This window comes from Solanum verrucosum, unplaced genomic scaffold (assembly GCF_900185275.1).
Source record: "Solanum verrucosum unplaced genomic scaffold, falcon-dt-bn FXZP01000120.1, whole genome shotgun sequence".
NCBI classification, from domain to species: Eukaryota; Viridiplantae; Streptophyta; class Magnoliopsida; order Solanales; family Solanaceae; genus Solanum; species Solanum verrucosum.
Window position 1 is genome coordinate 1,170,755 of NW_026020714.1, and position 25,794 is coordinate 1,196,548.

Sequence of the window (25,794 nt, forward strand, 5' to 3'; positions counted from 1 at the left end):
ATATAAGAATATAACATTGTAATCTTTGTCACCTATGAAGAAAAAGAATAAATGGAATTTGATTTCTCACATTGTAACTCCCTCCCCCATTTAAAAAAAAAAGTTAGTCTTCCTCAATCCCCTCTATTTTGTAGAGAATATAATCGAATAATAAAAAAGTGTACTTTCTCTCTAATAGCTTAAGCTTTGTGATGAGATGATTACACACTTCAATATGGTATCAGAGCAGACAGAGGTCATGTAATTGAATCTCACTGCCATCCGAATCAAAAAGAATTTTCACGTGCTTGACCCATAAAAAAGAATCGAACCCGCTTTTAGATGAGATGGTTACACACTTCAACATATTTAACTATTATTGTATATAGTTATTTACTCTATCCATTAGAATTGTTTGTCTTAGCTTTGATTTTTAATCTATTTCAAAATAAACGTCTCTTTTCGTTTTTGACAATTATGAAAGTTTAACTTTCTACGTGACATGTTTAATTAAGACCACTAGATTAAAGGATATTTTGGTACATTCTACAAACCTTTAATTTAAAACCACAAGGTTCAAAAGTTTTCTTTACTTAATTTCTTAAACGCTATAGGTCAAATCAAAATTAGATAAATAAAATAATTTATTGTTATGATACATTAGTAAAATCTAAATTAGTCATTAATCTTTCTCTGTTTGTGGGGGCGGAGAACTAAAAGTTTTAAAATCATGATGATCTGACATGAATTATAAGTAATCTAATAGGTTAACTAGATTGAATATAACATAAAGACATATAGATGTTATCATAATTTGCATGCATTTCTTAAAAATGTATTTCTAAGTATATATAACACACATATATATATATATTCATATCAAGGAAACACAAGGAGGCCGTACATTTGTCAACACATATTAATTATAAGATGTGCTATCATTTTACTGAGGAGAATGACACAAATTTCTCCTTATTATTCATAGCACTATATATTAATTATAATATAGTATCATCAATTGAAATTGAGTTGATACTTTGGCCTCTGATCAGGATAAAAGAGTCTAAAATGTTGCTCGCTTATTTTTCCATCCTTTTGATTTTCATCAAACATGGCGAATAAATAAGTTTCTATCGTACTTCCAGGTTTCTTTGGTGTTCCAACCCCTCCTTTCACATGATTAATCAAATTTGTATAATAAGTTTGTGCATTTTCCATAGTTGCAATGGCGGAGCCAAGATTTTCGCCAAGGGTGTTCATACTTTAGGACAAGTAAAAAAATAAACCTTGCTAGTCAGATTATAAAGATTAGCTTCAAAATAGTCATACCTCAATATCAAATTAACCAACTATCCAAAATGAAAATTCTTAAAACAGAAACTTACAAAATATCAATGAATAAACTAAGGAAGATGAAGTAGGACAAATATATTGACGGATAGTTTCATATACACCAAAATATGTAAATTGTAAAGTGGTAACTACAATTGCACTCGACGACACTTCATCTCTTGAAATGTTTTCATAATACACTCATTAGAAACATCTTTAAATGCTTTTTTCTCTACATAAGACACTATGCAACCATCTAAGAATTCATCATCCATTCGATTTCGCAAGTCATTCTTGATAATCTTCATTGCCGAAAAAGCTCTTTCAACTGTAGCAGTGGCAACAGGTAGAAGCAAAGCAAACTTCATTAAAAGAAATATGAGAGAATAGGTTAAATGGTTCTTTGTCTCAACCAACTTTCTTGAAAGTTCTCCAAGTCCACCCAAATTGGAGAACCTTTCATCAATATCACGAACATCAATAATGTAATTAACAAGTTGATTCTCAAGAGCTCTCATGTTGGACCCATCAAAATCATCAGGATAAAATTCAGCCATTCTCATTATCTTCTTTATGTCAAAACTAGAAAATGAATCAATTGGATTCAAGCAAGATACTCCATTAAGCAAATCACTTGTCACCTCATTGAAACGATCATTAAGTTCTTGTAGTTGTCAATCAATGATTTTATAAAACACATCCACACGATAATGATGCAAAGTAGTACAAATAACTACTTTACGTCGTGATCTCCCAGAATTAGCATATGGATCATCAAAATTGGGTAATGAAATGCCATGCTTGATACAAAATGCTTCTACCTTTTCTTTAAGTGAATCCCATCCAATATTTTTTTAAAGAGAAGATCCTATTCATTATCTCTTAAAGCTTGCAACCTTCTCTTTGCTACCTTTACAAAAATCATGGCATTTGCAATGTCTTGCTCCTTTTTCTGTAATGAAACATTAAGATCATTTGTGATTCCTAAAACATCTGTCATCAAATGCAACAAGAAAATAGTCTCAAACGTTTGACAACTTCTGAGAAATCCCGATGTGCTTGCTCTTTCTTCCAAAGTACTTGCATTTTCAACAAGAGTATATATCAAGTACATCAACAATAGAGTCAAAACTACTAATAAAGTTTCCAAATGACTTGTAGTGAGATCCCCAACGAGTATCACCGGCTTTAACAAGACCAAGTTCTTGATTCAACCCTCTACCCGTTTCTAGTTCACCCATATCCAATGCCATTTGGAGATGCTTTTTTTGAGATTCTCAAAAATTATCCACACGTTTAAAAGAAGCTCCCAACACATTCAAAATATTTGAAATTAATAATACAAGTTCACCTACTTGAACACACTTTTTAGAAACCACAACAAGAATCAATTGAAGTTGATGAGCAAAACAATGAACATAATGAGCCGATCTACTTTCTTGTCTAATCAACGTTTTAAGACCACCTAGCTCACCTTGCATATTACTAGCCCCATCGTAACATTGCCCACGTACATTAGATAAAGTCAAAGAATGGTGAGCAAGTACATCTACAATTGCTTTCTTTAGAGATAAAGCACTAGTATCTTTAATGTGAACAAGTCCAATAAATGCCTCCATCACAAACCCCATTTTGTCAACATATCTTAGACAAATAGCCATTTGCTCTTTGCGTGACACATCTCTAGATTCATCAACCAATAAAGCAAAGTAGTCACTATTTATATCCTCTATTATTGCCTTAACTGTTTCAATCTTACATGCAGTCACAATATCTTTTTGGATGTCATGAGAAGTCATTTTATTATTTTTTGGAGCTTTTTCTAACACAAAAGGTTTAATTGCATCACATCTAGCAGCTAACCAAGAAAGAACTTCAAGAAAATTACCCTTGTTCAATGACGATTCACTCTTGTCATGACCACGAAATGCAAAACCTTGATCCAAAAGAAGTCTTACCACATCGATTGAAGTGTTTAATCGAATCCGATATTCATGCTTACGTTTATCATCCAACTTGTAAAATGCGGCTTGAATGGATTGTTGTTCTCGTATTTGATCTTCACACTTTCTTTTGGATTGATTATGAACGCTATTCGGTGGACCAATATGTGTAGCAAAGCTATCTTTTCTATGCCAATTTGTAAATCCCTTAGTCGAAAATACATTACCACCACCTTGATTAATGTTTTCTCCTTGAAACAAATAACAAGGTAAACAATAAGCAGCATCCGCACTAATACTGTATTCCAACCAATCATGATATTCATCAAACCACGTATAAACAAAACGACGTGGTGTTCCAAAAAGATTAGTTTGAGGAAACTGATGATTTTGAGGTTGACAAGGACCTTTAATGATATATGCCCTCTTTATCTCATCATGAAGGTTTGGATGATAATTCAAAATTGGAGTTCTTTCAGCCGGATCAGCCTTTAAATCATTTACATCAAATTCTTGTCTTTGGGAAGAGTGAGATGATATTTCTATTTGGTTGACATTTTCATCTCGGTGTAGTTGATTTTGATTTTGAGGCGCCAAACTTGTTTTGGGTACTCTAAAAAAATATTTCTCCAAACTCATTGAACACCAAACTGAAATAGTAGTCAAGTTCAAGTATACCAAACATATTAAAAATCATCCACAATACACCAAATAGTTGATCGATACTCAAATAAATAAAGTAGCTTTTAACATAAAAATTAAGATATTCAAGTCTTTCAACACATGATTAGAAAAAACTAAACTAAAGGAAAAAAAGAATTGAGAAATACCTTTTCACACTTCAATGGCGGTTGAGGAAGAAATATACAATGATTAAAGCTTCCAATTTTTTAAAACTTGCAAATATGTATGAAAGTTGAGAAGAGAGAAAGGTAAAGAGTAAAGTTGTAAGGGTTTTTGGGAGAAGAAGAAGTCAAAAAACTAAAAGGAAAAGACAACTATGAATCTATTTTTTTTAAAATTAAGAAAAGTAAAAATAGACCTTTTATTTCCTTTTGTTTTTCTTAACTTAAAAAAGGTAACTTTTGTACTTTTTCTTAAGAGAAAAACGGAACAAATATTAAATAAATGAAATGTTCAAGCCTGGGATCGAACCCAGACTGAGTTTTGCCTTTTCTAAGAGAACAAATGGAACAATGAAAAAATTTAAAGAAAACGCCAACACTTGGGCTCAAACCCGGAACGCTGAGGCATCTTTGCAATACCTTAACCGCTAGGCTGTCAACCTTTATTGTGTCAAGGTTGTTCAATAGTTAGTACATATCCAAAAAAACTCGATATTTAGTATACATACACGTAAAAAATTTCCAACGAAGGTTGTTCATCTGACCACCCTCGCCATGTCATAGCTCCGCCCCTGCATAGTTGCTGCAGGATGTCCCTCAGAAGGCCAACCACTTTCCGATACAATGATCTCAATATTCTGTCCTCCAAGTTTCTCCGTAGCAAAATACATTGAATCCAAAAGGGCATCAAAAAGATTTTGATATCCCGCAGAATTAGTCCCTTGGTCGTTGAAAAGTGCATAAGAAAGAGGAACGTCGTTAGTGTTATCAATATGGCCAAAATAAGGGTAAATATTGGCTAAGAGCGGGAGGTTATTTCGTGCTAGAAATTCGATTATGGGATTAATGAAGCTTTTGTATTCTTCGCGAAAAATACTAGCACTTGGTGGGTAGGTGTTTGTAAAGAGCCCTGAATATGTCGAGGTTGAGACCTTAATTTGATCATGCAATCCTGTTGATGTTAACGCGTTGTAAACATTTTTCATTGCTGGACCAACAAATTGTGCATATTGACCGGTATTTGTACCGGGGTCAACTTCATTTCCAACGGCTATATATTTGAATTTAACATCTGGGAAATTACTTATTATATTATCTTGAACCCAACCATTGGCACTTGAAGGATTGGCTAGGGCTTCAAGATCTTGATTTGGGACATCAAGAATTATTTCAATGTCACTTCCTTTGAGAGCATTGAAGACATTTGTGTCTGGATAGTAAATTCTCATCTTTTTAATGCCATTAGAATTGTATAGGTTTTTGACATCTTGATCTGATGGCAAATTGTTGGCAATTTTTCCATAGCATACTCCAATAGGTTGTGCTCCTACATTATAATGATAAATACTTATAGTTTGGACTATAATTATAAATAGTATTGTTTATCTATTCACAATTCATAACAACAATTTTAGAGAGAGGAAAGAGGAGAGCGGGACAAAGAGAGATTGAAAAGAGAGTCGAGCGAGATCAAGAGAGATAGAGGAGAGAGGCAAGCATGTTGTATCTTAGAAACAACTTGTATATCTTAATTGAAACTAAGATACACATATACACAATCTCTTCTCTTTCTCTCTCTCTCTTTCCCAAATCTCGCTGTCATTTCTCCTCTCTCAATCTTGCACACAGCTACACAAATGCACATATTAGTTTTGAAATTGAAATATAGATAGACATATACATATTATATCACCCTTAAAATAAATACACAGATATAATATGTATCAATTTATTGTGATATACAAATGAAAAAAATATTGATACAAAGTTTGAATATCATCCCTAAAATATATAAATACAATATTTTTTTATAATAGTTGTATTCGTTTTTTATATGTACAAAAGTCTAGTCAAATAATAGCTATATCAATTTTTATATTGTTTTCTAATACGTAGATCAATTGGATGTATCTATTAAAGAAGATACATGCTGATAATAATTGTTTCATTTTTCCTGATACATACACATATATATATATATATATATATATATATATATATATATAGAATCTGTTGTACCAATCGAAGAAGATACACTTTGAAAATAACTGTATCATTTTTTCTCATACATATATAAAATTGGTTGTATCAATCTAAGAAGAATAAGAGATTCAAACATAGAACAACAAATCAAGAACCCCTATGAGAATTTTTGATATACCAGCGTTAATCCAATAAAAATGAATCAACAATTAGCAGTCACATTGAAAATATTGAAGATCAAGAAGCACATGTAGATAAAAATTAATAATTTAGGTAAAGCTTAATTGAGTTTTGTATTGATAAATAAGAAGCATATAAGGATAAGAAGAAAGATTCATGCAATGAATTGTAGAGAGGCAGAGAGAGAGGGCGAAAAAAAATGTGAGAGGAGAGGAAGAGGGAGGAGAGTGGCGAGCAAAAGAGGAAAAGAGAGAAGAGATTAGTTATAAAATTTTAAGTATAACTATGTTAGATAAAAAAAAAAAAAAAACTAAAATACCGCTTAATTAAGTATATACAGTAATTATGTTTGCTTAGTTAGGTAGATTTACCCTCCTAATTTTGAAAAATATGAAGTGTTTTTTCATAGAATTTTTAACTCATTTACATCAACATCGGAAGAATTGTTATACTATCAGGTCACCTAGAATTAAATACCCTTAACTATTTACAGTAACTGAGATCAATAACTTAGTAAATAAAATAGATTATCTGCTACGATATTATAATATGTTACTCTTAATATATAGTGTAAAAATACATTATTAGTTTGTATGTAAAAGAGAGACCTGACATTTGGATTAACAGCCCAACAAGTAAAAGGGCAGCTACAAGAAAACTTAGAAAAGACATAGCAAAATTGGAATTGAGAAGACTAAGAAATATTTGAGGTAAAATTGTGTGTCAAGGAAACATCAAATTACTTCTTACATAGACAAAAAGAAGAAAAGCAGTGTGGAAAAAAAAAAACTAAGTCAAGTTTACCCTAAGAAGAAGTTCAATTGATAGTGAAATTTAGTCATATAAACGTATCTAATGGGGGATGAAGAAATTTCTAATCTAGAGTAGGTGATGGGAAAAAAATGAGAACAAAAAGGTTGATTTTAAACTATACTCAAAGTTTAAGGGTAAACTTGTACTTTTTCTTCTCAAAGAAAATGGACATGTGAAGTCTACTCATTTAATTGTTAGAAATTTATTTTTTTGTGAACCCAATAGTTATTGTATATGGAATTTGTGGTTGTTGTAATTAGGGGTGTGTATGACTAGGTTGGTTCGGGTTTTTCAAATATCAAATCAAGTCATTTGTGTAAAATATTTTAAATTTATAAACCAAACCAAGCTAATAAAATTTGGGTTTTTTTTTCGAATTTTTCAACCTCGTATTGGTTTGGGTTTTTCAAATACCAAACTAAACCATTGTGTCGAATTTTTAAATAAAACCAAACTAATAAACCTCGGATTTGTTCAGGTTTTTGGATTTTTTCGATAAAGTATGCATACAAACATATAATTAACTTGTGCTACAAATATTTCTTTAGTCCAACCAAAATACAACTATTTAAGGTGTTTCTGAAGAAAATAACACAAAATATGAGATGAGTGATGACACTAAAATATTCAATAAAAAATAATAATGAAATCATCATATAAAATAAATATTGCAAAGTCATAATGAAAATGATCATAATTTAAAAGTACTAAATCATGCTAAAATAAGTCTAATACGTATTAGTTACATGATTAAACATTAAAGAAAATTAAAATTAGATTATGTATTTTAAATAACATTTGTTGGACCATTCAAAATTTTAGAAAGGAAAATAAAACGAGATTAAATAAAAGATTCAAATTTCTAACCTCACTTAGAGAGGTGCACCCAATCATAATCGCACGGTATGATACTTCAACTATGGGTTTACATATCTATATTTAAATATTCTTTTAAAAAAAATATAATACTACTACATATGATTTAAGGAGGGGAGCATGGGTTCACGTGAACCTGGTGACCCCCTCCTTGATACGCCTCTGACCTTCGACATAAACTTGGCATGGTCAGGTACTTGTTGGGTGTTTCTTTTCTTTTTTTGGCAACTCTTTAATTTTAACTTTCCATATAACATGTTTAAGATCACAAGATTAAAGGACAGGTTGGTATCTACATACCTTTAATTCACAAAATTCAAAACTTTTCTTTACTTTCTTAAACTTCATATCAAATCAAAATCAGATAGAACAAATTGAAACGGAGAGTGTTGGAAAATATATACCAAGAACACAAAATTTTTATGAACACAAAGATGAAATTTTGAAAATATTAACAAGATCTTTTTGGAGAATAAAAGAATTCTTTGAGGAATATTGTAGAGAAAGATACTCTGTAAAAGTTACGTTGCAATCTTCAGAAATTGGATTTAAAATAACCAAAGAATGAAAGGACACATCCTTTCAATTAAAATACATATCTTATTAAAAATACTTAATATTAATTTTTGATATCAAGGAACACACAAGAGGCCATACATTTTCTCACTACATATTAATTAAATATATATACTATCATTTATTGAAAGATAAAAACATACCATTTCTCCTTATTATTCATATATAATATAAAATATCTATACATTAATTATAATATATGCTATCATTAATTAAAATTGAGTTGATACTTTGGCCTCTGATCAGGATTAAAGAGTCCAAAATGTTTCTCACTTGCTTCTCCCTTCTTTTCATTTTCATCAAACATGGCGAATAAATAAGTTTCTATGGTCTTTCCAGGTTTTTTTGGTGTTCCATCCCCTCTTTTCACATGATTAATCAAATTCGTATAATAAGTCCTCGCATTTTTCAAAGTTGCTGCAGGGTGTCCCTCAGAAGGCCAACCACTTTCCGATACAATAATTTCAATATTTTGTCCTCCAAGTTTCTCCGTAGCAAAATACATTGAATCCACAAGGGCATCGAAAAGATTTTCATATCCTGCATCATTTCTCCTTTGTTGATTGAAAAGAGCATAAGAAAGAGGAACGGCGTTAGTGTTACCAATATGGGCAAAATAAGGGTAAACATTGGCTAAGAGTGGAAGATTATGTCGTGCTAGAAATCCAATTATAGGATTAATGAAACTTTTATATTCTTCGCGAAAAATGCTATCTCTAGGTGGGTAGGTGTTGGTTAAGAGCCCTGAATATGTCGATGTTGAGACCTTGATTTGATTTTGCAACCCTGCTGATGATAACGCGTTGTAAATATTTTCCATTGCTGGACCAACAAATCGTGCATATTTACCACTCTCTCTACCAGGATCAACTTCATTTCCAACGGCTATATATTTGAATTTAACATCGGGAAAATGATTTCTTATATTATCTTGAACCCAACCATTGGCATTTGAAGGATTGGCTAGGGCTTCAAGATCTTGATTTGGGACATCAAGAATTATTTCAATGTTACTTCCGTTGAGGGCATTAAAGACATTTGTATGTGGATAGTAAATTCTCATTTTCTTGATATTATTAGCATTATATAATTTTATGACATCTTGATCTGATGGTAAATTATTGGCAATTTTTCCATAGCATACTCCGATAGGCTGCGCTCCTACATTATGACAAAAAAAAGAACATCAAAATAATAATAACAACAATAATAACGCCTCAATGAAAACAAGTCGATGTCGATAATGTGAATCTTTAGTACTGACCATTATACACATTATAAAACACTAAAAATACTCTAATGGTTGGTTAATAGATCCATAAATAACTTATTTGTAGATGTCATAATTGCGTGAGGTTATTAAACCTATTTTTTTATGTCCTTATCAATAGGGCCTACTGCACCTTCCTAGAACAAAAAATTATATATATGTAGTGTTATTTAATAGGACATTTATAAGTAAATATATGCATGCATGAGACAAGTAATGGTATAGTTCATTTGAACTCAGTACTTCTAACGCGGGGCATAAGTACATGTATAAAATGTTACTAAAATTGAAACAAATAGTAGGTCAGGACCCAAAATTTTAAATATAACAAACTCCGTACTAAAAAGCTTAAAGATTGAAGTGTGTGTATGTAAGAAGAGAGACCTGTAATTTGGATTAGCAGCCCAACAAGTAAAAGGGAAGCTACAAGAGAACATAGAAAAGCCATAGCAAAATTGGAATTGAGAAGAGTAAGAAATAGTTAGAGGTGAAATTGTGTGTTAAGGAAACATAAAATTGCTTCTTATATAGGCAATAAGAAGAAGAAGACCAAGAAAGGTAGTGTGGAAAAAAGCCAAGTCAAGTTGCCCTATGAAGAAGTTTGATGAATAGTAAAATTTAGTCAAGTAGAATAACCAAGTCCAAGTGGAGATGAAGAAAGTTCAAATCTAGTGGTAGGTGATGGAAAATAAAAAAAAATGGTTGATTCCATTTAATATATGGAAAACAGCCACCAATGTGAAGTTGAGTAACTTAATTTGCCTTCATGTTAGGAAAGTCTTGTGTTTTTCCCTTTGGTTCCTAAATGAGCTTTAACTTAAACGACAACATATGTATGCATATCTTATCTCTATCTTTGCAGGATAGAGAAGTTGTTTCAAATAGACTCTTCCTATAGTCAATCTTTAACACCTTCTCACTAATATATACACCCTCGCTCCTAGTCTTCATATATCTGAATCATCTCAACCTCGCTTCCATTATCTACTCTATCACGGATATGTATCCTCATCTTATTCCGGCTTGTATAACATTGTTTTTAATCATGTCTCTCTTAGTATATATGTCCACCCACCCATCTGAACATCCTCGTATTTGCTAGCCTCATCTTTTGAACGTGGACATTGTTGATTGGCTAGCACTCAGCCTCATACAATAGTGTTGGTCTAACCTCCACTCTGTAAAATTATATTTTAATCATTGGTGACACATTTGTATCACACGTTAATACCCTAGTGGCGAGCTTCTATTTCACTCACACCGGTCCAATACGGTGTGCAATATCATTGTCAATTCTTTGTTTCCTTAAATTATAGACTTAACATACTTGCAGTTTTCTCTCTTGAGTACATTGCTAGTCATGTATTGATCTTTACTTCCACCTCTACCTCATGCCTCACGTCACCAAACTTGCACTCTGGGTGCTCTATCTTTGTCATGCTTAACCTTAAACCTTTAGACTCCATGGGCGCTCTCCATACTTTCAATCTATCATTAACTCCACTACACGACTCATCAATCAATACTATGTCATCTACAAATAACACACATCTCAACACCTCCTTTTAAATATATAATGCCAATATATTCATCACTTAGGCATAAATGAATATGCTAAGGGTTAATCCATGGAGTCATCTCTCACTGTCCTAACTCAGGTTTTGTCTCCACATACATGTCTTTAATAACCTTAATGTAAGTCATAAATACACCTCTAGACTCCAAACATCTCCAAAAGATCTCATGGGCGACTTTATCATATATCTTCTTAGGTTAATAAATACCATGTGTTAGTACTCCCTCTTTTTGTTTCTATATTGTATTGATCCAATAATTTTTTATAAGATGGATGGCTTTTGTGGTCGAACGCCCTGACATAAATTTAAATCGGTTTCCCTCTGCAACTTTATTTTGACCACAAACTTTAAAAAAAAATATTATTAAATTATATATTCCGTTAAATACCATCACATAATTTAACACGGAGAGTGTAGACAAGAAGAAGAGGGCAAGGAATAAAATGTTAATTAAAAGTATAAGTTTGTATAGAATACCAAGGCATACCCCGTGAAGCACTTCATGAAATATTTTATTAAGTATATAGCAATATAAATTTTGTCCATATGAAGAAAATATTAAAATATGTAGAAAGTTCAATTCTAGTACTGTGATGGAGTCAATGAATTGTATGATAATGAATGGTTGGTTCCATTCAATACAAGGAAAAAGCTCAAATTGAGCATAATTTTTCTTTATTTTTCATGTACAACATTTGATACTTGTATTGAAGTTCAATTAATTTAATTTTCAGTCAAGTAAAATTATTTTTAAAATTAATTATTCTTGTTTATTATTTATTTCTTCCGTTCTTATTCATTTTTCGTCTTCATCAAATATGAGATAAGGCACAAGTAGATCCTACCTTATGACCAAAATTACAAAAACACATCTTAATTAAACTAAAGTTCTATTATCCCCCCTCCCTCCCTAATTTTTTTTTTTTTTGTAATTTTGTACACATTTTTGGCTTACATGGCATCCAAACATCTCTCACGCGCCTCAACTACATGGAGTCACAAAGTGTGTCACGTAAGCCAAAAGTTGTGTAAAATTACCAAAAAAAATGAGTTTGGGGTTAATAGGACCTTAGTTTAGTTAAGGTATGTCTTTGAGATTTCGATCATAGTCTAGGGATAGTTGTGCCTTTATCGGGTTAATACCTCATATAGTCACTCAACTATCCAGTCTTTCCTCAGAAAGTCACTCACATGGTGACTTTTTAGTGAAAATTAAAAGTTGAGTGACTTTCTGAGGCAAAAGTGGATAGTTGAGTGACCATCTGAGGTATTAACTCTGCCTTTATCTCAACTCTATATCTTTTGCTAATAATAGTAAATTGGGTAAAACACCTAACTACGGGTAAGATAAAAAAATAAACTAATATCAAATCTAATTGGAAATTCCACTGCTATGATTTATCATAACAGTTATAAATCTTAATAAATCAGTTGGTTAACTATTTATTATGGTTTCAACTCTCTGTCTTTTAATTTCATCTCCCATTTTCTTTTTCTCTATATTTTTTGAAAAATAATTATTTCACACAACCCCATTAATGAAGACAATTTTCTTTTTCTCTATATTTTTTGAAAAATAATTATTCCACACAACCTCATTAATGAAGACAATATCAATCACGATACGATGAACTTGAACAAAACGCCATATTTACTTGGCTCATCTAGAAAAAGTCATACTTTTTGCCCTATCCATTTGTGCTAATAAAATAGTGGGTTTGTTAGGTAGCATGATTGACTGATTAGACATATAGGATTATGGATGCTCATTTAATACTACTCCGATTTTTTTTTAACAAGCTTGCAATCAAGTATGACTCAAGTAAGTATAGCTTGCAATTAGAAAGTCCTACGTTAACTTTCTAAGAAATATTGCAATCAAGGCAAGTATGGGCTTACAAAATCAAACCAAAAACTGAATTAAATTGTAAATCGAGTCAATATGAAAAAAAATTCGACTAGTGATTTGGTTTGACTTGATTTGATATTGAAAAAAAAAAACCAACTATATTTGGGTTGGTTTGGTTTTAACTAAAAAAGACCAACCCGAGACCAAACCAACCCGACATTATAGATGTAATTTTAAAATTTTATTTTATACATAAAACTATTTACTTTGATATAATTTTAAAATATTTCTTATACTATTTCATAGTTTTTATCTTTTAATATATTATTTCAAGTTTAAAACTTAGAATTCGGAATGGTCCAATAAAGATTATAGTTCATAAATGTTGATAATTATAATAAAACTTAAAAATCAAATTAATACTAATGCAAAAAGAAAATCAATTCAACACTAAGAATGACAATAATATTGAATATTTGTTCTTTTGTTTTACATTGGTTTAGACAGTTAAAATGCATAATCTAATTTTAATTTTCCTTAAATACTTAGTAATGTAACTAATACTTATTAAACTTATTTTAGCATTGATTTAGTACTTTTAAATTATGATCATTTTTATTATTACTTTGCAATATTTATTTTATATGACAATTTAATTATTATTTTTTATTGAATATTTTAGTGTCATTAGTACCCATCTCATATTTTGTGTTATTTTTTTAAGAAACAACGTAACTTTCAAAAAAGTCTTGCAGTAACTTTTTGAAGATACCTTGTTATCAAGCTAGGTGCTTACAGAATAATCTTAAAACTCGTAACAATTTTTTTTCTTTTAAGGGTAAAATAGAAAACTATATCAATTCATTTTGATATGTACATCATTCTTTCTTCTTCTCTTTTTCCTCTCTGGAATATTCTTTCTCAACTTCTCTAGTTGTCTTGTATTTTTATTATTATTTTATAACAAATACTATTCAATTTTAGCTAACGAAGATGTGGGGCACATCTAATTCAAGACTTTTCATGTGAATATAGAAATATCATATGCATACAAAAATTTTACCCAACTCACAGTACTATATTTAAAGGTTCAAATTAATTCTTTAAAAATCAGGTCTAGAATATATTTATAGAATAAGAAAAAATTGCAACTTATAAATAGTGTAATTTTTCATCAAATAAGATCAGGGTGAACCCTCTTGGCTCAAGCTCTGCCCCCAGACCGAACTTGACACTAACTTATGTTTGGTGGTTTCCTTGATCATTTAGCTCGAAAATCACTTAATTATTAAAACACACCAATATAAGCACAATCACTTAAATTAATACTTCAAAAAAAAAAAACTAAAAAAAAAAAACAAATAATGAGTAAATATATGAATTTAAGTTCTTTTTATCAAAATAGACCTAATTGTATTTTCATGTGTCATGTTATGATAAACTAATAAACACTCAGCCTGCAAATATATTAAATACAATCCATTATTTCCTTGTACAATTCCATATACCTCCATCACTTTTAGGTTAAGAATTTGTGCAAAATTTCTTCAATTTTGACAAAATTGCACTATTCTACCATGTAGTGCCTCACTTGGTATGGTTGGATTCTCCAACTTTAATTTTGTAGCTATAATTTAATAAAAAACATCACTAACGAACAAGAAAAGAAATGTGTTTTTAATGTTTTCCTATATAAGAAGCAATAAAATGGTTTTTTGATATACAAATTACATGTTCCATTTTTTTTCAATGGCTTTGTGCTTTATTGGGTTGCAATTCAGAAGAGTAAGAAATAGTTAGAGGTGAAATTGTGTGTTAAGGAAACATAAAATTGCTTCTTATATAGGCAATAAGAAGAAGAAGACCAAGAAAGGTAGTGTGGAAAAAAGGCAAGTCAAGTTGCCCTATGAAGAAGTTTAATGAATAGTAAAATTTAGTCAAGTAGAATAACCAAGTCCAAGTGGAGATGAAGAAAGTTCAAATCTAGTGGTAGGTGATGGAAAATAAAAAATAATGGTTGATTCCATTTAATATATGGAAAACAACCAACAATGTGAAGTTGAGTACTCAATTTGCCTTCATGTTAGGAACAAGTCTTGTGTTTTTCCCTTTGGTTCCTAAATGAGCTTTAACTTAAACGACACCATACGTATGCATACCTTATCTCTATCTTTGCAGGATAGATAATTATTTCAAATAGACTTCTATATTATAGTCAACCTCTCACACCTTTTCACTAATACAACTCACTCCTAGTCTTCATATGTTTGAATCATCTCAATCTCACTTCCATCAGGTTCTCAGTCATGGAGGTCACTCTCACCTTATCCCGGCATGTATAATATTGTTCTTAATCATATCTCTCGTAGTTTATATGTCCATTCATCTATATGAACATTCTCGTATTTGTTACCCTCATCTTCTGAATGTGGATATTCTTGATTGGCCAGCACTCAACCTCATACAATAATGTTGGTCTAACCACCGGTCTGTAAAACTTATATTTTAATCATTGACGACACATTTGTATCACACGTTAATACCCTAGTGGCGAGCTTCTATTTCACTCACACCGCTCCTATACGGTGTGCAATATCATCATCAATTGCTCAGTTTCCTTAAATTATAGACTTAACATACTTGCAGTTTTCTTTCTTAGGTATCTATTACTAGTGTATCGATCTTTACTTCCACCTCTACCTCATGCCTTACGTCACCAAACTTGCACCCCAAGGTGCTCTATCTTAGTCATGCTTAACTTGAAACCTTTTGACTCCATAGGTGCTCTCCAGAGTTTCAATTTATCATTAACTCCACTACACGACTCGTCAATCAATACTATGTCTACTAAAATATAACTAAAAACATGGTCAAATTCACTAGATTCTGACTATGGGAGCTACTACTAACCAACAAAAAAATGTGAGCTAAACGTGGAGTTTGATGTATATGCCCAATCAAGATGACTGAATATACCTTGCTAGGGGTATAAAGACATGACTGGCTTGATCACTAAATTTGATGCCCACAGAGGGGACTTATAAACCTATGGGGGCACGTAGTTCTGGGACCATACGGGTACGTTGAACCCTAGTCCAACTCGGTGTTAAGTCTACTCCCACCTGAATATGTGTATGACACATTATGACTTGAATACTGAAATGTTGAATAGCTCAAAATACTGACATGCAAAATATGAGAATGTAACAATTATATACTGGTAATGTAATATTCAAAAACCTAGGCATGTATATCTATTTAATTGACCTAGCATGTGTAATTCATGAACTAAAAGAATCTACTCAACTAGTTTCATGCAAAGAACTAAGCAACTATTTTACAAAAACATGACAATATGATTAGGAATATTTTAACAGCTAAATCACAACCAATATCTAAGGTAACATACATCACAACACTTCCTTTTTAATATATAATGCCAGTATATTCATCACTTAGGCATAAATGAATATGCTAAGGGTTAATCCATAGTGCAATCGTATCACGATATCGAGGAATATTTTGAGTCATCTCCCACGGTCCTAACTCAGGTTTTCTCTCCACATACATGTCTTTAATAACCTTAATGTAAGCCATAAATACACCTCTAAACTCCAAACATCTCCAAAAGATATCCCGGACGACTTTATCATATATCTTTTTAGGTTAATAATTACAATGTTTAAGTACTCCCTTTTTTTGTTTCTATATTGTATTGATCCAACAATTTCTTATAAGATGCATGTATGGCTTTTGTAGTCGAACGCCTTGACATAAATTCAAATCGGTTTCCCTCTGCAACTTTGTTTTGACCACAAATATTTTTTTTTAAAAAAATATTATTAAATTGTATATTTCTGTTAAACACCATCACATAATTTAACACGGGCAGAGTAGACAAGAAGAAGTGGGCAAGGAAGAAAATGTTAATTAAAAGTATAATTTTGTATAGAATACCAAGTCATACCTTGTGAAACACTTCATGGAATATTATATTAAAGTTAACAATGTAATATTGGTCCATATGAAGAAAATATTAAATTAAAATTATGTAGAAAGTTCAAATCTAGTACTGTGATGGAGTCAATGAATTGTACGATAAAAAATGGCTGGTTCCATTCAATACGAGGAAAAAGCTCAAATTGAGCATATTTTTTCTTGTTTTTCATGTACGACATTTGATACTGGTATTGAAGTTCGATTAATTTAATTTTAAATCAGGTAAAATTATTTTTAATATTAATTATTCTTGTTTATTATTTATTTCTTCCTTTCTTATTCATTTTTCGTCTTCATCAAATCTGAGATAAGGCACAAGTACCCCCCACCCTATGACCAAAATTACAAAAACACATCTTAACTAAACTAAGGTCGTATTACCCCCCCATCCCTCCCAAAAAAATCCATATTTTTGTAATTTTGTATACCTTTTTGGCTTATATGACATCCAAACATCTCTCACGTGCCTCAACTACGTGAGTCACGAAGTGTGCCACGTAAGTCAAAAGGTGTATAAAAAGTACCCAAAAAAATGAATTTGGGCGTAATAGGACCTTAGTTTAGTTAAGATGTGTCTCTGAGATTTCGATCATAGTCTAGAAGTAGTTGTGTCTTATCTCAATCGCTATATCTTTTGCTAAGAAACACCTAACTATGGGTAAGATAAAAAAAAATAACTAATAACAAATCTAATTTGAAACCACCGCTATGTTTTATCATAATAGTTATAAATCTTAATAACGCAGTTGGTTAACTATCTAAACATTCGTCTTATTGATGAGGTTTCCCATTTGCTTTTTCTTTATATTTTTTGGAAAAATAAGTATTCCACACAACCCCATTAATGAAGACAATACCAATCACGATACGATGAACTTGAACAAAACGCCATATTTACTTGGCTCATCTAAGAAAAGTCATATTTTTTGCCCTAACAATTTATGATAATAAAATAGTGGGGCTTGTAAGGTAGCGTGATTGACTGATTAGACATATAGAATTGTGGATGCTCATTTAATACTACTCCGATTTTTTTTAATAAGTTTGCAATCAAGTATATATGACTCGAGCAAGTATAGCTTGCAATTAGAAAGTCCTATGGTAACTTTCTAAGAAATATTGCAATCAAGGCAAGTAGTTTATACAGACAACTTCGTGAAAACATGTAAAATCTCGCAAATTGAAATAACTAGGAAGAAGTTAAGAATTGGAAATAGTCATTTTTGGAAAGGAAAATATGTTAAGTATGTTAGGTTGAATTTTTGGACAACTTTAAACGACCATAACTCCTGTATCAGGATGAGTTACGTGTGTTTCCAGATATCGTAGGAAAGATCTTGGAATAATCTTTCCAACGCCGCCGAGTTTGCGCGATTCCAAGTTCGTATGAGTGAGATATGCCAATTTGAAGTTGGGTTGTTCAATTAAGGAAAGTCTCAACCGAATTTTGGAGGGGTATTTTAGTCTTTTCCTTTCCCAATTATTTTAATCCGTTTTTAGGAGTTTAATTATGGTCAAATCAGAATTAGATCAGTTTAGAAAAGTTGAAGTTCATGCTAGGGGATTGGAGAAAGGAGAAAAGGCAAGATTCGTCAAGAACGTTCAAGTTTGATTGTGGATTTCGCCAAGGATTCAATCCTACGAGGTATGTGAGATCACATAGCGTTGGGTTAGTTCACCCACGCACCAATCATGATTCAATTCAGTGGAGTTTATTTGATTTGACAGTAAATCCTATGAGTTCTTGATGAAATTCTTTGAACTCTTGTGGGTTTGTGTTGTTGAAGTTTCTTGAGTTCGATTCATGTTTTTGGGTGTGATTTCGAGTAGAATCTTTCATACTTTGAACATATAAGTGTTTGGGGAAAGAATCAAGTGAAATTAGAGGGTTTAGAGATGAAAAACGAAGAAGAAAAGTCGGGGAGCACCTGGTAGGGTCCTGGGGCGCCACCCCTCTCAGAGCCCCAAGAAGGGGCCTCTGAATTTTGACCTCTGGGGTGCCGTGCCAGGCAGAGCGCCCCAAGTCACTCTCTGAATTTCAAGGGCTAGCGCCCCGCGCCTCTTAGAGCGCCAGGGACGCCACGCCAGTTCTTTCCATTTCTTCCCCATCTTTCCGTACTAGTTCCTTAGCAACGTACCTATGTTTTCTAGTTGATTCCAACACTCTAAGGTACGTCTAAACATCATGAAATCATCCATAAACATGAGATCGTGAACCTTGAATTCATATTTACTACATTAACCTAATTTATATTGTTAATATATATTTATAATTACTTAATTAATAAGTTAATTTATTATTACGCTATATCTAATTAATTAGTTCATAAATACTACATTTCAAGATCTACAAAGTTCAAGCTTAATTAATTCATAAATTTTAATTAAGTTTAAGATTTCAAAAAATTAATTATATTAATTCTAATTAAGTCCAAGTTATTATAAATTAAGTCTAAAGTTATAATTAAGTTTAATTATTAAGTTCTAATTAATTAAGGTCATCAAGAATTAGAGGCGGATCTATTAAGGGGTGTGAGGGTGCCACGCCACCCCCGAACTTCGACGGAAACTCTATATATACATAGGTATATATATATAATATTTATATTTATATAAAGCGTGCCACCCACAGAACAAAATTGGCTTGTGGTGCCACGGTAGGAGGGCAACTTTAGAAGGCTGATGTTGCGGGTTTGAATCCCATTTGTACCTATTTTTTTGAGAAAGACGTTTTTTTAAGAAAAAGGAAATTGTTGCACACGTTCTTTTAAGAAAAATTAGAGAACTAAAATTAATTTATATCGAAAAGACGAATAATTTAATCAAATATATAATTAATTTAATCGATAAGTCTATTTGGCACCCACGGAGTCTAAATCCTGGATCCGCCACTGTCAAGAATTAGTTATATTCAAGTTCAAGTTCAAGTTCTAATTTCAAGTTCAAGTTCTAAATTCAAGTTGATATCAAAGTTCTAAAATTAGTTATATTCATGTACTTCTAATTATAAGTTCAAGTTCTAAAAGTCAAGTTCATATATATCTAATTTCTAAACTTAGTTATATATAAACTTCTAATCCAAGAATTAGTTATATTCAAGTTATAAATTCAAATTCATATAATCTCTAAAATTAGTTATATATAAACTTCTAATAAAAAAATATTTATATTCAAGTTCTAATTAATTAAATTAAAGTTCATATAATTTTTAAATTAGTTATATATAAACTTTTAATCCAAGAATTAGTTATATTCAAGTTTCAAGTTCAAATTCAAGTTCATATCTAATCTAAAAAATTAGTTATATATAAACTTCTAATCCAACAATTAGTTATATATATTCAAGTTCTAATTAAAAAAAAAAAAACCTCATATATTCATGGCATTCAAACATTCATCCTATATATTCATGATATATAAACAATCAAACTTCATCAATATCTAACTTCTAAATTCAAATTAACAATTTACTAATTACTAACAATCATCAAATTTAAAAAAATCCCAATTCACAATCAAATTAAAGATTTTCAAATTCAAACTAGTACCCAAATCCTAAAAACCCTAATTCATTAACTATCAAACACAATCAATCATTAAATAAAACACAAATCCAATAAACTAATTAACAAAATCAAATATAACTAAAATTGAAAAAGTTTAAAACTAATTTGATAAAACCTTAACCTTAAATTAAAGGAGAAAGAGACAATGGAGAGAGGAAGCAGCGGCGATGACAGCAACGGCGGTGGCAAGCTACGGCATGGCAAATGGCGTCGCCATCCGTCGCTTTTCGGTCCGTCGTTTTTAGAAGTTTTTTAGTAATGTAGTAAGCTAGGCCAAGGGTTCGCTTGGGGTCAGCAATGGTTCTCGAGTGCCAGTCCCGCCCAAGGTGTAGGCTCGGGTCGTTACAATTAGTCATTAAAATAAAGGAAAGTGCTAAATGGCCAGAAAATTAAAAAAACTATAAAAAAAAATTTTAATTTTAGAACAAACTAATCTTTTTTTCATTTTTTAGTTAAAATATATTTAAGTTAAAAGGGTAAAAATATTTAAAAAGTTAAAATAACATATAAAAACTATCATTCTGGCCAAATTTTCTGGCCAAAAAGAATTTTCCTAAAATAAAAAATTGGAAAGTTATACGTTTAGAGAAGTTTGATCATTGACTCGAACTCGAACACCGGAGAAATTGTCGAGTGTAGACGATGGATTCAACTGTAGATAGAATTTAGAATAGGAAAAGGATTATCTTTCTTTGTTAACGGGGCGAAGAACTAAAAGTTTTTAAATCATGACTATCTGATATGATTTATGAGTAATTATAGGTACTTAATCAGGTTGAATATAACATAAAGTCAAATGGATTTTTAAGTATATATATAACATATATTGATATCAAGGTTACACAATAGGCCGTACATTTGTCAACACATATTAATTATAAGATATGCTATCATTTTATTGAGGAGAAAGACACAAATTTCTCCTTATTATTCATAGCACTATATATTAATTATAATATGATATCATCAATTGAAATTGAGTTGATACTTTGGCCTCTGATCAGGATAAAAGAGTCCAAAATGTTGCTCACTTATTTTTCCATCCTTTTGATTTTCATCAAACATGGCGAATAAATAAGTTTCTATCGTACTTCCAGGTTTTTTTGGTGTTCCAGCCCCTCCTTTCACATGATTAATCAAATTCGTATAATAAGTTTGTGCATTTTCCATAGTTGCTGCAGGATGTCCCTCAGAAGGCCAACCACTTTCCGATACAATGATCTCAATATTTTGTCCTCCAAGTTTCTCCGTAGCAAAATACATTGAATCCAAAAGGGCATCAAAAAGATTTTGATATCCCGCAGAATTAGTCCCTTGATCGTTGAAAAGTGCATAAGAAAGAGGAACGTCGTTAGTGTTATCAATATGGCCAAAATAAGGGTAAATATTGGCTAAGAGTGGGAGGTTCTTTCGTGATAGAAATTCGATTATAGGATTAATGAAGCTTTTGTATTCTTCGCGAAAAATACTATCACTTGGTGGGTAGGTGTTTGTTAAGAGTCCTAAGTATGTTGCGGTTGAGACCTTAATTTGATCTTGCAACCCTGCTGATGTTAACGCGTTGTAAACATTTTCCATTGCTGGACCAACAAATTGTGTATATTGACCGGTATTTGTACCAGGATCAATTTCATTTCCAACGGCTATATATTTGAATTTAACATCTGGGAAATTACTTATTATATTATCTTGAACCCAACCATTGGCACTTGAAGGATTGGCTAGGGCTTCAAGATCTTGATTTGGGACATCAAGAATTATTTCAATGTCACTTCCTTTGAGAGCATTGAAGACATTTGTGTCTGGATAGTAAATTCTCATCTTTTTAATGCCATTAGAATTGTATAGGTTTTTGACATCTTGATCTGATGGTAAATTGTTGGCAATTTTTCCATAGCATACTCCAATAGGTTGTGCTCCTACATTAAAATGACAAATAGTTATAGTTCGGACTATAATTATAACTAGTATAGTTTATCTATTCACAATTCATAACAACAATTTTAGAGAGAGGAAAGAGGAGCGCGGGATACAGAGAGATAGAAGAGAGAGTCGAGTGAGATCATGAGAGACAAAAGAGAGAGGCAAGCATGTTGTATCTTAGAAACAACTTGTATATCTTAATTGAAACTAAGATACACATATACACAATCTCTTCTCTTTCTCTCTCTCTCTTCCCCAAATCTCGCTGTCATTTCTCCTCTCTCAATCTCGCACACAGCTAGACAAATGCACATATTAGTTTTGAAATTGAAATATAGATAGACATATGCATATTGTATCACCCCTAAAATAAATACATGATACAACTTGTATCAATTTATTGTGATATACAAATGAAAAAAATATTGATACAATGTTTGAATATCACCCCTAAAATAATATATAAATACATTACTTTTCAGATAATAGTTGTATTACATTTTTTTTAAAAACAAAAATCTAGTCAGATAACAATTATATTAATTTTTATAAAAAAAAAATTACACCTAGATCAATTGGATGTATCATTATCTATCAATTAAAGAAGATACACTTTGATAATAATTGTTTCATTTTTTCTGATACATATATAGAATTGATTGTATCAATCGAAGAAGATTCACTTTGATAATAATTGTATCATTTTTTTCTGATACATATACACAATTGGTTGTATCAATCTAAGAAGAATAGAATATTCAAACATTGAACAACAAATCAAGAACCCATTATGGGAATTTGTGATATACCAGAGTTAATCCAATAAAAATGAATCAACAATTAACAGCCACCTAGAAAATATGAAGATCAAGAAGCACATGTAGATAAAAATTAATAATTCAGGTAAAGCTTAATTGTGTTTTGTATTGATATGTAAGAAACATATAAGGATAAGAAAAAAAATTCATGCAATGAATTGTAGAGAGGCAGAGAGAGAGGGCTAGAAAAAAATGTGAGAGGAGAGGAGGAGGGAGGAGAGTGGCGAGCAAAAGAGGAAAAGAGAGAAGAGATTAGGTATAAAATAATTATGTTTGCTTAGTTACGTAGATTTATCATCCTTTATGTCCTCACAATTCACCAATAGGACCCTCCTAATTTAAAATAATATGTAGTGCTTTTTTACTAGAATTTTTAACTCATTTACACCAACAACGAAAGAATTATCTTACTATCAGGTCACCTAGAAGTAAATACCCCTAATTATTTATAGTAACTGAGATCAATACTCTAGTAAATAAGATAGATAATTTGTTACAATATTATAATATGTTACTCTTAATATATAGTGTAACAATACATTATTAGTGAGTATGTAAGAGAGAGAGAGACCTGTCATTTGGATTAACAGCCCAACAAGTAAAAGGGAAGCTACAAGAAAACTTAGAAAAGACATAGCAAAATTGGAACTGAGAAGAGTAAGAAATATTTGAGGTGAAATTGTGTGTTAAGGAAACATCAAATTATTTCTTATATAGACAAAAATAAGAAAGGTATTGTGGAAAAAAAGCAAAGTCAAGTTTACCCTATTAAGAAGTTCAAATAATAGTGAAATTTAGTCATGTAGAATAATCAAGTCATATAAACGTATCTAATGGGGATGAAGAAATTTCTAATCTAGAGTAGGTGATGGAAAAAGAATGAGAAAAAAATGGTTGATTCCATTTAATGGTTGATTTTAAAATATAATCGGTAGTTTAGGGTAAATTTGTACTTTTTCTCGAAGAAAATGGACACGCGCGTGAAGTTTAGTCATTGAATTTTAAGAAATTTACCAAGTGTATATGATTATTTTGTTGTGAATCAGTAGTTATTGTATATCAATTTTGTAATTGTCGTCAACACTTACAAATTACAAATTTTGGATCTAGCTCGAAAGAAATTGACGATAATCTAGAAGAAAAATAAGTAAACTTGTGAACAAAGACGAGTCTAGGGGTTGTCAGGGTGTTCACCTAGAGGCGGACTCATGTTTGAGAAATGAGGTATACGTACACTCGTTAACTTCGAAAAAATTTATGTATATATCTAAATAAGGACCATATATTTAATTGGGCACTCTTAAACATAAAAGCTCATTTGATGCACTGGTCCAAGGTCTATGCTTCAAATGACATATAAAAAAGTCAAGTCATACTCAAACTAGCAACCTCAAATACACTTAGGGTCGAGATCATCAAATCACCCATTGAACGATATTACATTTTTGTTTAATTTATATTAACTGATATCTTTGATTTTATATTTGTTTAACAAATTTTCTTAGCGAGGTGTCAATATTTAACATAACACGCATCTACATTTAGTAATGCACCCATCGTCCTCAAATTCTAAAGATGTGTAGAAAGTTTAAAGGGAAAAGGGTCTGATATGCCCCTCAACTTTGTCATTTAGAGTTGATATGCCCCTTGTTATGAAAGTGGTTCATATATACCCTTACCGTTATACAAACGGCTTACATATACCCCTATCGTTACAAAATGAGCTCACATATACCCTTCATTTAACGGAAGTGAAAAAATTAGTTTTAAATTTATATTTTTGACTTTTGATTTTTTTTTAAAAATCATTTAGGGTATATATGATTTTTCTAGCAAATTTCAAGGTATGTTATAATTTTTTTCGGACATAAATTATCTTTTGACTTCTTTATTATCATTATTTGAGTTTCTTATTCTTATTTTATTTTATTCTTTCATTGCTTAGTACAAAGAAAAAAATTTAAAACTATTTTTTTGTTGCTATATTATAATTTAAAACAATTTTTTCGGATATATTGTAATTTAGTTTTTGTATTTGAAGAAAAATATTGGGTCATCTATAATAAATTATACAAGAATATTAGCGAAACTTAAATAAATTTGACCATCAAAATAGTAAATCTAAATTAGTCATTGAAACAAAAAAAAAAGTTAAAAAAATAATATATGTTTGAGGAGGATTAAATATACCCATATGAGATTATATTTTTTTAAAATAATTAAAAAATTAAACTAAAATTAATTTTTTCACTTCCGTTAGAGGAA

The 25,794-nt window shown here is 31.0% G+C and overlaps 3 protein-coding genes and 1 long non-coding RNA gene across 4 annotated transcripts; 1 reads left to right on the forward strand and 3 right to left on the reverse strand.

Annotated features, from left to right (window-relative positions):
• Positions 1-993: 993 nt before the first annotated feature.
• Positions 994-6,954, reverse strand: LOC125812541 (glucan endo-1,3-beta-glucosidase A-like). The gene is made up of 3 exons (XM_049492022.1): positions 6,871-6,954; positions 4,685-5,426; positions 994-1,204 (listed from the first exon to the last, which is right to left on the reverse strand). The coding sequence occupies exons 1-3, from the start codon at positions 6,932-6,934 to the stop codon at positions 994-996; spliced, it is 1,017 nt and encodes a 338-aa protein (XP_049347979.1). The 5' UTR covers positions 6,935-6,954.
• On the forward strand, positions 4,821-22,363 carry LOC125812546 (uncharacterized). The gene is made up of 2 exons (XR_007442003.1): positions 4,821-4,993; positions 22,275-22,363. It is a non-coding gene; the product is annotated as an uncharacterized LOC125812546 (long non-coding RNA).
• On the reverse strand, positions 8,550-10,296 carry LOC125812537 (glucan endo-1,3-beta-glucosidase A-like). The gene is made up of 2 exons (XM_049492015.1): positions 10,182-10,296; positions 8,550-9,688 (listed from the first exon to the last, which is right to left on the reverse strand). Exons 1-2 carry the CDS (start codon positions 10,243-10,245, stop codon positions 8,736-8,738), a joined length of 1,017 nt encoding a protein of 338 aa, XP_049347972.1. The 5' UTR covers positions 10,246-10,296; the 3' UTR covers positions 8,550-8,735.
• LOC125812536 (glucan endo-1,3-beta-glucosidase A-like) lies at positions 21,610-24,201 on the reverse strand. The gene is made up of 2 exons (XM_049492014.1): positions 24,101-24,201; positions 21,610-22,707 (listed from the first exon to the last, which is right to left on the reverse strand). The coding sequence occupies exons 1-2, from the start codon at positions 24,162-24,164 to the stop codon at positions 21,755-21,757; spliced, it is 1,017 nt and encodes a 338-aa protein (XP_049347971.1). The 5' UTR covers positions 24,165-24,201; the 3' UTR covers positions 21,610-21,754.
• Between the last annotated feature and the right edge of the window lie 1,593 nt (positions 24,202-25,794).

Bases quoted from the DNA above. Each gene is read 5' to 3' on its own strand.
- LOC125812536 (XM_049492014.1), bottom strand. From the start codon at position 24,164: ATGTCTTTTCTAAGTTTTCTTGTAGCTTCCCTTTTACTTGTTGGGCTG. The intron at 22,708-24,100 runs GTCTCTCTCTCT...ATTTTAATGTAG, and splicing joins GCTGTTAATCCAAATGACAG to GAGCACAACCTATTGGAGTA.
- LOC125812537 (XM_049492015.1), bottom strand. From the start codon at position 10,245: ATGGCTTTTCTATGTTCTCTTGTAGCTTCCCTTTTACTTGTTGGGCTG. The intron at 9,689-10,181 runs GTCTCTCTTCTT...GTCATAATGTAG, and splicing joins GCTGCTAATCCAAATTACAG to GAGCGCAGCCTATCGGAGTA.
- LOC125812541 (XM_049492022.1), bottom strand. From the start codon at position 6,934: ATGTCTTTTCTAAGTTTTCTTGTAGCTGCCCTTTTACTTGTTGGGCTG. The intron at 5,427-6,870 runs GTCTCTCTTTTA...ATTATAATGTAG, and splicing joins GCTGTTAATCCAAATGTCAG to GAGCACAACCTATTGGAGTA. The intron at 1,205-4,684 runs AGCAACTATGCA...TGGCTCCGCCAT, and splicing joins CCTTCTGAGGGACATCCTGC to TGCAACTATGGAAAATGCAC.